Below are 13,958 nucleotides of genomic sequence, written 5' to 3'. Positions count from 1 at the left end.
AAGTTTAAATCCACCCAGACAGTCGACGGTGGATTAAATTAACTATCAAATAAAAACCAAAACAGGCGCTGCTGCTCCCCTGGAAACACTCTGACATCCAAACGCTTTGTGGGGAAAATAAATACCAGAACAATATGGAAGAGTGTTTATCCATCCCATCCATTGTGTGTAGTGATGATCCGTGGAGGGGGCGGAGCTAATCCCAGGTGACACGGGAGGGGGGCGAGGGAGGGTTCATCCTGGACGGGTCAGGGCTGAGACGAACACACACACACCTCACCTATACAAGTTAATTATAACAAATAACAAATCAAAACAAAAAAAATGACCATTACTATACTTTAGCTTAAAGGGGTAGTTCAACATTTTTGGCAAATTGGCCCATTGCCATAATCCCTATAGTCATAGCAGTAGGTTTGTTACCTTTAATTGTCGGTGCAAGCTATTTTTAGAACGGCGGAGCAGAGCTGCTCAGAGCTACGCTATGGAGGCTCATTATGGGATTTCTTGGTTTCCCTCATCAAACTCATCAAATACACAATCCAACAACTCCACAACGCTCTGGTGGACAAGTTGTGAGCTGCACATTCACCACGCGATGAGATAATAAGACAGACAGAGTTGTTTTAGAGGGAAATACAGAGACTGCTTGATGAAAAACTGTCCCTGAAGGCAACGCGCATCAGCGGTTTTGCATGAGTTTGATGAGGGAAACCAAGAAATCCCATGAGCCTCCGTAGCGTAGCTCTGAGCAGCTCACGGCTCTGCTCCACCGTTCTAAAAATAGCTTGCACCGACAATTAAAGGTAACAAACCTACTGCTATGACTATAGGGATTATGGCAATGGGCCAGTTTGCCAAAATGTTGAACTATCCCTTTAATTGCATTACAAACAATGCAAAATAGATTAAAATAGAAGAAACAACAATACATTGTAAGTTAAAAATAAAAACAAAGAAACTCCAGTACAAGCTCCTCCCACTGAGAGAGAGAGAGAGGGAGCACCTGGGCCGAGCAGGAAGCAGCTGGAGAGTCCTGATTACTCTGGACACACACACAACACACACACACACACACACACACACACACACACACTCCTGAGACACGTTGGACTTCAGTAGGACGATTCTCAGAACAGTTATTTATCACACACACGCACAAAAGGTCACTATCCATATCCAATCCAATCCACTTTATCTGTATAGCACATTTTAAAAACAACAAGGGTTACCTAAGTGCTGCACAACAGATACAACAACAGGAAAAGAAAGAAAGTTAAAGTTAAAATACAGTAAATTACTGTAATAGCATGTAAGAGCAATAAGAAAAACATAAAGTCAGATCAAACACTGAGAAATATAAAAAATAAACGAGATTTAAAAGTATCTCGTTTAAAGATATATGTGAAGATACACGTGGCAGATGCTTTGTCTCTTTGGGAGGACCGGTGGAGGGGGGGAGGAGGGGGAGGAGGGGGGGTCCCTGGTCTCTGGTCTCTGGCTCTCTTACATGTCTGGCTGCAGCAGAGGGGCTTTCCTCTCAGTGTGGAGCTGCAGCTTTAACAGCCTCGCTGAGTCCAGAGGTTGTTGGTGGTTGTATATTAAAGCAAGGTGGGGATGGAAAGACGGCGCGGCGTGCCAGGGACATGAGCAGCCACACCCCTCCCCTCCCCTCCTCTCCCCTCCCCTCCCCTCCTCTCCCCTCCCCTCCTCTCCCCTCCTCTCCCCTCCTCTCCTGTGTGTGTGTGTGTGTGTGAGGATGACGCAGCCTCAGTCTTACCTCATGACGCTGACTTTCAGCAGACACCTCGACAGCATGAGTCAGTGCTGCTGCTGCTGCTGCTGCTGCTGCACTACATTACTCTGTTCTCCGGTGGCCACGACTCGGTGTCTGTGCTACATCTTAAACATGTGTTCAGGTGTTTCTGGGCTTTAGCTTTAAAAAAAAAAAAAAAAAAACACACAAAAAAAGAAAGAAAACAGTTGAAATCTGCTGGAGAGATCGTTTCAAACTTTGTTTTTTCTCTCAGGAAACGATGAGCCAGGGTCAGCAACAGCAAGCAGCAATAGAATAAATGTTGGAAGTGGAACCAGCAACAGTAACGTTGTATATTTCAACCAAATTAGTTTTTTGCAGCTCTAACACCACCACAGGCTTTAGAGACTTTTTTATCTTCATTTCAGCTGTGACCTCTGTAACACTTTATAATGAGTACACACTATTAAGCATTAAATACTGAATTCATCATTTATAACACATGAATACTCATTAGTTTGTAGTTTATAAACACAGTTCAAAATGTTTTACTCATTGATAAGCACTAACTTTATTTATAAACTACATACTAATGAGTAATCATGCGTCATAAATGATGAATTCAGTATTTATTAATGCTTAACTAATGCTTAACAGTGTGTACTTATTATAAAGTGAATGTAAATGTTCATATAAAAACATCAGACATCTACTAATAGTGCTAGCTAGGTGTTTATTCTACACTCTATTGTGTTATATTTGGAAAAAGGATCTATAAGAGACAATAAAAATTAAAAATGATATCCATCTGTAGTTGTTTTAAATACCGTATGTGTTTTTATTTATCTGTCTATAAAAAAAAAAGCTGGGCGTGTCTCCTTTAAGACGACATCATTGGCCAGGACAGGGAAAATGTGTGACTGTCCCTTTAAGTGGGCCGACTGCAGCTGCTCAGCATGTTAAAGTCTGGTCACATCTAGTAGCAGACAGACAGCTTTAGTGATGTACACTCACACACACACACACAGTGGGGTAATTGTCTGTTAGAGGCTTGGCAGAGATCCCATCCTGCACAGCTGCACTGGGTCAATACGCACACACACACACACACACACACACACACACTCAGCAGGCAGACTCACTGCGGCCGTGTCATACAGTCTAATGTTTTGTTCACACGTCTTTCTTTCCTTCGGACTTTTCAATAACGGATCATAAATAAAAGAGTCGACTCGTTTTCATTCACGTCCGGCACAAAGAGAGTTTGTTCAGCTGTCGGCTGGAAATCACCGGCTCTTTAATTGATGATTGATTGTGATGAATTAGTTACAGTTTATTGGTTTTCTCTCTGGATCAATTTAGGAGGAAAAAAAAAAAGATAAATATATATATATATTCAGGCCGAGTTGATGGATGTTTGTAGCCGTGGTGATGTGTCAAATGCTGTTGAAATATTTTAGCAGCTGTTTAATGGATTAATGTGGAGCTTTGTGGAGATACTCTTGTTCTCTGCTCTGTAAAGTCTAGTTTTCACTTAGCACCATCCTCAGGTCAGGAAATATAATGACCAGTTCCCAATCAATCAACCTCAGCTCTGCTTTGAGCCTCATGCATGTTAGCATTTAGCTCAGAGCCCACTCAGACATATTCTGCCCCTTTTCCACACATTAAAATAGTTCCCAGGTGTCGTACAGACACCGTCAAAATAGGATCAAACATCACAGCTCTTTTCATCCTTTTCAGAACGACTGGTTTCGGTGCCCGTCCCTTTAAATGCAAATGAGCCGCTGCTCACCAGGCCCCGCCCCCTTCTACCTGTACCTGTACTCACAGGTAGAGGGAACAGCTCGTAAAACCACATGGATTTCAACCTAGAGAGCCTGAAAATTACAGATTTTTTTTGTCAATTCTCAGATTTTGGTGCCTGAAGGCAAAACAAACACCCAAATAAAGAGCCTGCAAAAAGTGATAATTACATAACATGTTCCCTTTAAGTCTGAAAAACCCTTACGTATTGTTTTATATCTTCAGAGCTTCATGCTCTATTTTTATCCTGGTGGTTTTTAGCCTCGCTCCCCCTCCCCCTCCTCCTGATGCGTTGCAGCTGACCTTTGACCCACATACTAGGCCATGTGGCCCAGTCAGGGTTGTGTTGTGTCCTGTGTTGTGTTGTGTTGTGTCAGACACACATGACTTCCCCTGCAGGGTCCCGTGTCCTGCAGTGGGTCTGACTGCACTGACGCTGCACAAGTCAGATGCTTTGTTAGTGGCTCAGCGAGCGGCTGCTGCTCTCCGCTCCCACTCTTTACTTCCTCCTCGCTCGGCGCTTTGAGAGTCAAAGGAAGACGCTTTGGTCTGGTTTTAGTTGTGAGGTTTTATTTAAACGGAGGTGACAGTGATGCTGTTTTCTTGTTCAGGTCTTGTTGCAGTTTCTTTTCTTTTTTTTTGTTTCTAATGTTTCTGTCCGACCGCCTCAGACAGGATATTGTGTCCTCTCCATCTCTGCATCTCCGCTTCCCTTTATTTTAATCAAGGGATAAGTTCAGCCTGCTGTTGGCAGCGCAGCTCCTAATTAAAGCTCAGAGTTTCATAACGCGCTCGGTTTGTGTTTACTGAACGGGCTTAATGTAAATAAAAAAAAGATGGATCGGATCAGTTTTCAGTGATATCGAATATCAGGCCACTTCCTGCCGTCGTGTGCAGCTTTTTCTCTTCATATTCTGAATTCTTTTATGTTGGAGTTTATAAAATCCCCAACTAATCCAGTAATGTGTGTATTGTTGGCCTGTATCCAGATAATTACATTCTGGATATTGTCCAAACAAACTAAAATGTCACTCTAGACCAGTTTATGTGCCCAGATGTGTTTGGAGTAGAAGTTCAGGCTTTAAAACGAGCTTCCTCTCCTCAGCTTTGTTTTCATAAGTCAACATGCATCAGATTTATTCTATCGGTGATTTCAAACCCTGCTGCGGCGAGTTCAGAGTGGTTAAGTGACGTGAAGTGTCAGAAGTCCTGGGCTGTGGCTGCAGGAACATCAGCCGAGCGCGGTGATGAAGGGGAACGTTATGAAACGGCTTCTTAATGGGAGAGATGGATGACAGGAAGGGAGGAATGCTATCGTCTAGACTTCCCTCTTCCTTTAGACCTCCAGATGGAGGATTAACAGTTCACTTGACGCGTTTCATGATGATGATGATGTGGACAGGTCTCTTTCCAACACACACTGACACACACACACACACACACACACACACACACACACACACACACACAAGTTGTTGGACCTGTGTCTGTCTGTGTGTGGTTGTGGTTGAGTTTTGCATCACAGGCGTTGGGAAGCACTCATGGGTGTTTTTTGTTTTTTTTATACATCTCCTCTGCCCTGCGAAGTGCTGCCCCCTGCCTGTCGTCATGGTAACTACAGTCTGCAGTCTGAGTTACAGGAGGAGGAATATCTGCTCCTCTCTTCCTGTTTATCATGAAGATCTCTCACCTGGATTTGAAATTATTCTTGTTTTTCCTTAAAGGCTGTGAGTCCTGAGCCACAGCAGCAGCAGCAGCAGCAGCATCTGGCCACATCTGTCTCTGAAAAGACCTAACCCATCCCCTAATACCCAGAAATCCTGAATCTAATGTCATTAAACCACACACAGCGAGCTCATGTCTTCTAACCTGATCAGCCTGTAATTGAATCCAAACGAGCAGGAGAGGAGACTGATCTGATGCTGCTGAGTTCAGGTTTCTCAGGACGACGCAGCGTTTCAGCTGTTTTCAGCCTCTGTGAGCCGCTCAGTTAGCTTTTTTACTTTAAATTGTTGCCTTTTAATTGAACAGTTCAGTTCAGTTCAGTTTTATCATCATGTCCCAAAGGAAACTGATATGCATGACAAATAAATACAGTCAATGATAATAAGTTAAAGTCAATAAAAGAAAGGGTTACAGCTAATATAGGTTTTTTGTATGGCTTGTCTGCGTGTACTGTGATTTTATGTGGGAAAACCAAAGTAAAATCTCCACTTAGGTGGACAATAGGGCTGCAACTAACCATTATTTTCATTATCGATTTATCTGTCGATTATTTAAACGATTCATCGATTAATTGTTTGGTTAATAAAAGGTTAAAAGATGTTGAAAAATGTTAATTAGTGTTTCCCAAACCACCAGACGACGTCCTCAAATGTCTTGTTTTGTCCACAAACCAAAGAGAGACTCAGTTTATTGTCATAAAGGAACAAAGGAACCAGAAATATTCACATTTAAGAAGCTGAAATCAGAGAATCTGGACTTTTTTTCTTTAAAAAACTACTCAAACTGATTATTCGATTATCAAAATATAGTTGACGATTAATTTAATAACTGATTATTGTTCGATTATTCGATTCATTGTTGCAGCTCTAAGTTAAACTAAGCTAAGATAAACTAAACTAAACTAAACTTAACTTAACTAAAAAAATGAAACATTAAAACAATAAAACATTGGCCCAGATGCTGATTCCAGTTTCACAAAACAACCAGGAAAATACGTTGTAAAAAGCCACTCCCATCAGCCTCAGTGATTCTTTTTTAATGAGAGTATTATTATTGTCTGGCTGAGGAGACTCATCATAACGCTGCAGATATGAAGAGGAGCGGTTTGTCTTCTACAGAGTCGTCTTCAGGGTTTTCACACAGAGATCTGCACCGACCCAGACACATTCACATCTGAAATAGTTTAGGAACTTAGGCACTGAACTACTCCAGAAATACATGATGTAACTCAGAGTGGATACAGACACACGGCACATTGAACATGTTCAAAACCCTGAGCGCTGAAGGAACCAGACTGTTCACAGAGTGTGTGTGTGTGTGTGTGTGTGTGTGTGTGTGTGTGTGTGTGTGTGTGTGTGTCGGGGCTCAGTCCGATACTCTGTTGTTGTAGATATGAGCTGCAGCGCTGCGTCTGCATGTGGCTCCACCAGAGGATCAGTCAGCATGTCTTTGAACATCTGTATCTGAGATAGAAATGACATTCAGGCTGAGTCGCTGTCACGTTCTGCACCTTTAATCTACCTGCACTACACATACGTACAGTATTTGTATTATATTATATATTTGAGTTATATTTTTATCTTCACAGTGCAGTTTGTTTGCAAATACTATTTATATTACCTGAGATGAATCTATCTGCATTTTCTTTTTACTCTTATCTTTATCTATCTACTATTATGTGTATTATGCTTGTAGTGTATAGTGGTTTTAAGCACTTTAAATTATTTCTGTAAATTTAGTGAGTTTTTCTTTTTCTTTTTTTGCATCTGGAGGCTTTGCTCGAACAATATTTCACTGTTAATGCACAATGACAAATCAATCCTAATCTTATGCTGAAGATTACAGTTTGAGATCATTGAAGTAAATCTATAGATAATCTATATATAAATCTATAAAAGTAATAAACTGAAGAATAAAAGAATAAACAAATGAAAACTGGGCTTTCAAGACAACAGAGGGAGCAATGATAGACAGCCTCATAGATGTTGTGTATAGTGATCACTGAGAAGTTGGTGGTGTTTGTTTTCTACTGAATATCTTTGAGTTCATTGACAAAACCAGATGTGATTTGACATTTTTCAGTCCAAAAGTTAAAAATAATCAGTAGTTCCAGCACTAAACCACACAGTACACTCATGTAGGTTATGACTGTATTGATACCACACACACACACACACACACAGAAACACACACACTCACACACACACATCTAAGTATTCAAAACAAAACCACTAAAAGCTAAAAGTGACTCACATTTTTATTTCTAAATGAGCTGCAGCCTGAACAAACCTCACGCTGCCTCTCACATCGATCCAGACGCGCATCGATCCAGCCCCCACCCACCCACACACGCACACACACACGCACCTACACACACACCTACACACACGCACACACACACACACACACACACACACACACATACACACACACACACACACACACACACCTACACACAACACAATCACATCTTTTGCATTCTGAGCTCCACTCGTCAGTCTGGAGCAGCAGCAGCAGCGACAGTCGTCTGCAGAGACAGCAACACATCTCTCACACCGGAGCATGTGTGTGTGTGTGTAGAAGCAGTGTGTGTGTGTGTGTGTGTGTGTGTGTGTGTGTGTGTGCTCAGGGTGTGTCTCAGACGGAGGTGTGTGTGCGTCATCTGGGTCTGCAGCAGCAGCAGCAGCAGCAGTGTGCGCAGGCCGGGGTGTGTCCGTGGTTAACGGTGCAACCTGAAATAGCTTCCTACCTCACACAGAGGAGCAGAGCTGCTGTGGTTTGAGATGTGTGTGTGTGTGTGTGTGTGTGTGTGTGTGTGTGTGTGTGTGTGTGTGTGTGTGTGCACCTGTCACCTGTGTGAACAAACAAACCCGGTCTCATTAGGCATCGTACAAGACCTACAGCTCCCCTGCAGAGCGCACACACCTACACCTACACACATACACATACATAGTCACAAGAACACACATGCTGACACTGAGAAGGCAATTATACTTTATACAGCATAGCACTCATCATCATCACTTAAAGGGATAGTTCAACATGTAGGCAAATTGTCCCATTGCCATAATCCCTATAGTCATAGCAGTAGGTTCGTTACCACATTCACCACGCTATGAGATAATAACACAACGTTACCACACAGAGTTGTTTTAGAGGAAAATACAGAGACTGCTTGCTGAAAAACTGTCCCTGAAGGCAACGTGCATCAGCGGTTTTGCATGTATTTCCCTCTACAACAACTCTGTGTGGTAACGTTGTGTTATTATCTCATAGCGTGGTGAATGTGCAGCTCACAACTTGTCCACCAGAGCGTTGTGGAGTTGTTGGATTGTGTATTTGATGAGTTTGATGAGGGAAACCAAGAAATCCCATAATGAGCCTCCGTAGTGTAGCTCTGAGCAGCTCACGGCTCTGCTCCGCCGTTCTAAAAACAGCTTGCACTGACAATTAAAGGTAACAAACCTACTGCTATGACTATAGGGATTATGGCAATGGGCCAATTTGCCAAAATGTTGAACTATCCCTTTCGATCCACACACACTCTCATGTCTGCAGCGCCTACAACTTCTCTGCAACACACACTCACATACACACACACACACATTTGTTTGCTCTCTCAGGCTGATAAACAGGTGATTATTTTTCCCCGTGGTCGCGGCGGTTTCTCCTGTTTTTTTTATTGTTTTTATTTATTTATTTTATTTTATTTTATTTATTATGGTCGTGGTCTCTGTTGAAGAGAGGGGGAATAAACAGTGTGAGGACCTGGAGTCAGAGACTGATGGATGACGTGACGTGTGGAAGATTATCTCCACAGTGTGAAGCAGCGGGTGTGTGGACTGAACGTCGGTTTGGTAATTTACCGACTTCTGAGAGTCCATGATGTCGGGATGAGAGAACACGCACTTTTATTTTGAAATATTACACCAGAGGAGCATTTTCTAAGAGCTTAATGTATAACATTTGTTATTTTCTGGCAACTCGAACATCTCTTTCATCTTCTTTGAAGCAGAAACTGCGTCTAGGAATATGAAATGTTCAGGTTTTTCTTTTTCTTTTTTTGGTTTTGGTTTTGGAAGAACTGCAGTTTCTGTTTTATATTAATGTGACATATACAGGCGGTCCGGTGTAGGCTACTTCCTGGTTCAGACCTCGTCCTGTTGGAGCACAGGTGCCGTGGAAACACCTGTGGCTCCATCTTGAGGAGATTACCATAAACATAACAGGAACATCGTGGCCGCCGTATTTCATCCACTCTTACAGCAGTGGAAGATTTAAAGCAGTGTTTTCCAACCTTGGGGTCGGGACCCCACATGGGGTCGTCTGGAATTCAAATGGGGTCGCCTGAAATGTCTAGGAATTGTTAAAAATATATATATATATATATATTACTGATTTAAATTACTGATAAAAATATGTTTTAACTTATTATTCTTTAAAAAAAAATTGATTCAAAACACCACAGACAATCTTAAACAACTGTTTTCTATACTTTCACTTTCTCGAATATAAATCGAGTTGAGGGGATTTTTCCACTCGGCTTCAGACCGAGGAGGGGAAGAGGAGGGACACACACACACACACACACACACAACCCTGTTTTTATTATTGTTCATGTTCCCAGTCTAATGTGTGTGTGTAAGACATGACTCGGCACTTTTGCACCATTTACTTCTTTAGGAATCAATGAGTCGTTTCTGAAGGGACCCATATTTTTACCATTGAAAACTTTGGTGACCCCCCCCCCCCGATGTAAAATAAAATAAGATAAGGAACATCATAACTTCTTTTACATGAAATACTTTAACAGCATGGAACTAACAATCAGGAGAACCTGTGTATGATTACAACATATTTCTTCAGAACTTGCATAATTGTGTTTTTAAAAGTACAAGTTCTGAAGAATATGTTGTAATTTTACACAGGTTTTTTCTCATTGTTCCATGTTGTTTTTCAAATTCATTGTGACTGATATTGCCCTGCTGTATATTACGTATTTAATGTTTTAAAACAGTTGATATTCAATCATCTATTGATAGCCTATAGGCCTATCATTTATTTGTTTATCTATTTAAATACACAAATAAATGTTTAATGTGGCCCTTGAATTTAGTTGATTTTGTCACATATATGAATTAAATGCTTAGCCTACTCATTTATTTAACATTTTAATTACATTAAAATTATTAAACCCCTTAAAATCAAGAGGGCTTCGCGACCCCCCCTGGATCTTTGGCACCCTCCTTGGGGGGTCGGGCCCCCCAGGTTGGGAACCACTGGTTTAGAGCACTTAACTTATTAAGGGTTAAGGATTCACTGTCCAGAGGATTCATTTAGACTGAACTGGACTTTGTTAAACCTTTGCAGACACACACACACGCACTGATCACGCTGATGTCATGTTAGCTCCAGGTGTGGCCGATGAAGTGTCCCCTCCCATTATTTATTTATTTTAATGTTTATTTTGCAGGGACGATACATACAACATTGCCACAAAGAATGAAAAATGCGATGCATACAAGACGTCTAGCTTCAGCTAATTTGCAGTCTTTGTCCCTGGTCAGGCTAAAGAAGGATAAAAGATACTGAATACCGTTACAATAAGTGCAATAATACAAATACAGTGAATAATACAGTGAATAGTTATCATGAATAAATAAACACAGCTACAAAATTTACATTAAGAAATTGCACAAATTAAATACATTAAACATTAGTAGAATGCTGTATTGACAGTGACTTGAGAGAAGTTAATGTTCACATTTCTGCTGCTGCTTAAGCCGATGTTTAGCTTTAGCTTTAGATGGTCTCATCATCTCCGTCTCTCCTCTTCTCTGCAGTGACAGACTTCACCAGCGGCCTGGAGGCTCTGAGCTCAGACTCAGACGATGAGGACAAGCTGCACATCGTGGAGGAGGACAGCCTGCAGCACGAGCCCGAGGCCGCCACCGCTGTCGCCACCGCCGAGGCCGACGGGACGGAGCTGCAGGACGACCATGACGACGCCGCCGACACAGACGACGCCGACGCCGACGCCGCTGCTGACGCCACGACAGTATTACCCCTGAACGGCTCCTGGAACGGAGGTGAGATCAGTGTGACGTAGGGATGTCACCATTATAGATTTTATTTATGCGATTATTGACAGAGAAATAGTCACGGTGTTACGATTATCACGATTATTCTGCATTCATTAATTTCACAACACTATGAATGTGTAAAATCAAATATAGTCAAAATATAATTACATTACTCACTGTTTACACAAAATATTTCAAGTATCTATTACTGTAATATAGGACCAATTCTTAATCCCCAGGGGAAATGTTTGAAATATTCAGGTCATAAATTGTCATCTATACCAAATGTTTACGTTTATTTTAATCATTTTTTGTTTTATTTTGTGTTTTTTTTTTAAATACAAATGACACGCTAACATTTAAATTCCTACCGATTCAATGTTACGTTAGTTACAGTAAATGGACCAGTATCTGAGCATTCACCTTTATTTTTGTGCACATCAGCCGATACGGTTCCTACATCATCTTACTGTATTTGGGAAGTGACGGTATTCAGGAATCTTTACGATCAATTCATTGTGGCGTTTACAGTAATACCACGATTTATTGTGAAAACAAGTAATCGTGACATCCCTAGTGTGACGGTAGGGCTGGGCGATAAAACGATAACGATATATATCGCGATATAACTTTACTCAATAGCAATATGAAACGTGGTCGATAGAAAGTCGATAGGTTTCATTCATTCATGTTTTGAAACAGCCAATGAAAACGAGAGTTGCGCCGCGCTGAACCACTGGCTGAGCCAGCAGGTTAGGTTGACACAGCACAGGAGGACTGTACACAGCACAACAACACGTGGTAATGTTTGGGCTGCTGCAGCCTGGCGTCAGCAGCGGGATATCGCCAGTAAAAAAGAGAGAGAGAATGAGTGTTGCCTCGAAAGAAAAAATGGAGGAGAACTAGGACGAGTGACCGCGAAAAGACGTGGTACGTCATGTTTACATTAACCCCGATTGATGGAACTCTAATACAGTACCGTAAACACCACTAAACTTTAACCACGGAGACAGCAGGCAGTCGGAGCGGCTCGCCGTCACACATCAAAGGGAGCGCAGTCACGGCGTGGCCGCTCTGCTGCTGCTGCTGCTGCTGCTGCTGCTGCTGCTGCTGCTGCTCACACCAGAGCGACACTGTTCAGCTGTGCCGACCTAAACACTGGCCACTTGCGAAGCAAGTGCTAACCGCGGCGATTTCTCTTCCGTTTTCTTTTTCAGCCGGGTTTAGGCTGAGAATGATCGCTAATTAGACGGGCCACGTCAGGTCCGGGTTTTAATTTTCACGTCCGTTTATAACTGTAGCAGCAGCAGAGAGATGGAGCAGCTCCTGTAAGGGGAGTGTGGCTCTGATTTAACTCCTGTCTGATGTAATGTTAAAGAACGCCTGAACAGCGGAGTGATAATGTCTGTAAAAAGACCCAGTTCTGTTGTACTGTAGCCTATATCAGCACTCATGTATGTCTCTTGTCCAATCAAATTATTTGGTTGAAACTAACTGTATATAATACCAGTTTTATTTATCTGAAACTGTTATTAGGCTACTCATTGCTTTTATATGTTAATCATTACATCTGAAATGTTTAATTTTTGACGAAAAATAAATATTTAAAACAGAAATAACCTTCTGATATCTTCAAATCTCACTTGTGAGTATGATGGAACATTTAGGCTTGACAAAAACAGTGACTTGAGTCCTATCGTGATATATATCGATATCGACTGATATGAAAAAAATTATCGTGATAGGATTTTTTCTCATATCGCCCAGCCCTATGTGACGGGGTCTTCTTCTTTATCTGTTCTTCTTCCTGGGAGGCTGAGCTGAGTGTGTTCGCTCCGTCTCAGCTCCACACACACACACACACACACACACACACACACACACTCCCAGCTCCGAGCCTCCCAGTGCACACACACCTCAGGGAGGGAGGTTCATCTTTCACCTCAGAGGGCCGCACAGATTTCTTCTCATGTTTTGAGACATTCAGGCCAAAAACTTCTATGTCCAACATGTCTCACCTCCAGTGTTGGGCGCGTTACTGATTTATTTATCGTTCCTTTTACAAAGCATTTTACTGTAAACAATACAGTAACACATGAACATGGGGTGTTTTCTGTCATAATTATACAATAAAATCAAAAAAATAATCAAGTACATCTCAATATATATAAAAAGAAATATATAGAATGAAAAGAAATATACCTTAACCGTTACTTCCAGATGTCTTTGAATCTAGATTGCTGAAGCCTCATTATAGATGGATGGATGGATGAATGGATGAATAGATAGATAGATAGATAGATAGATAGATAGATAGATAGATAGATAGATAGATAGATAGATAGATAGATAGATAGATAGATAGATAGAAAAAGTGATTCTTTCCATTACAAATACATCATAAATGATATCATACTATTTGTCAATAGATGGCTTAAGCTATTTCTTTGTAATTGCTTTTCTAGCAGCTAAACTCAATATTCTGAATGAATATTTATTTTTCACACTGAGTGTAGAAGCCCCCAAAAAGTTCATCCCAGTTAAATGTTAGTTCACTAGTTCTGAATAAACCTTACGCTAGAAAATAT

The 13,958-nt window shown here is 41.4% G+C and overlaps 1 protein-coding gene across 1 annotated transcript in view; it reads left to right on the top strand.

The window, feature by feature from the left end:
* Window positions 1–13,958, top strand: part of LOC146970108 (zinc finger E-box-binding homeobox 1-like) — a 100,360-nt gene that overhangs the window by 50,104 nt on the left and 36,298 nt on the right. The window contains exon 2 of the mRNA XM_085803852.1: window positions 11,131–11,376. Within this exon, the coding sequence (XP_085659978.1) occupies window positions 11,131–11,376 (246 nt within the window). The remainder of the gene's footprint in view (window positions 1–11,130; window positions 11,377–13,958) is intronic.

Source organism: Trachurus japonicus, chromosome 17 (genome assembly GCF_045865225.1).
Source record: "Trachurus japonicus isolate A0001 chromosome 17, Traja_1.0".
Classification (NCBI taxonomy): domain Eukaryota; kingdom Metazoa; phylum Chordata; class Actinopteri; order Carangiformes; family Carangidae; genus Trachurus; species Trachurus japonicus.
This window is presented reverse-complemented; position numbering and strand designations above follow the sequence as displayed.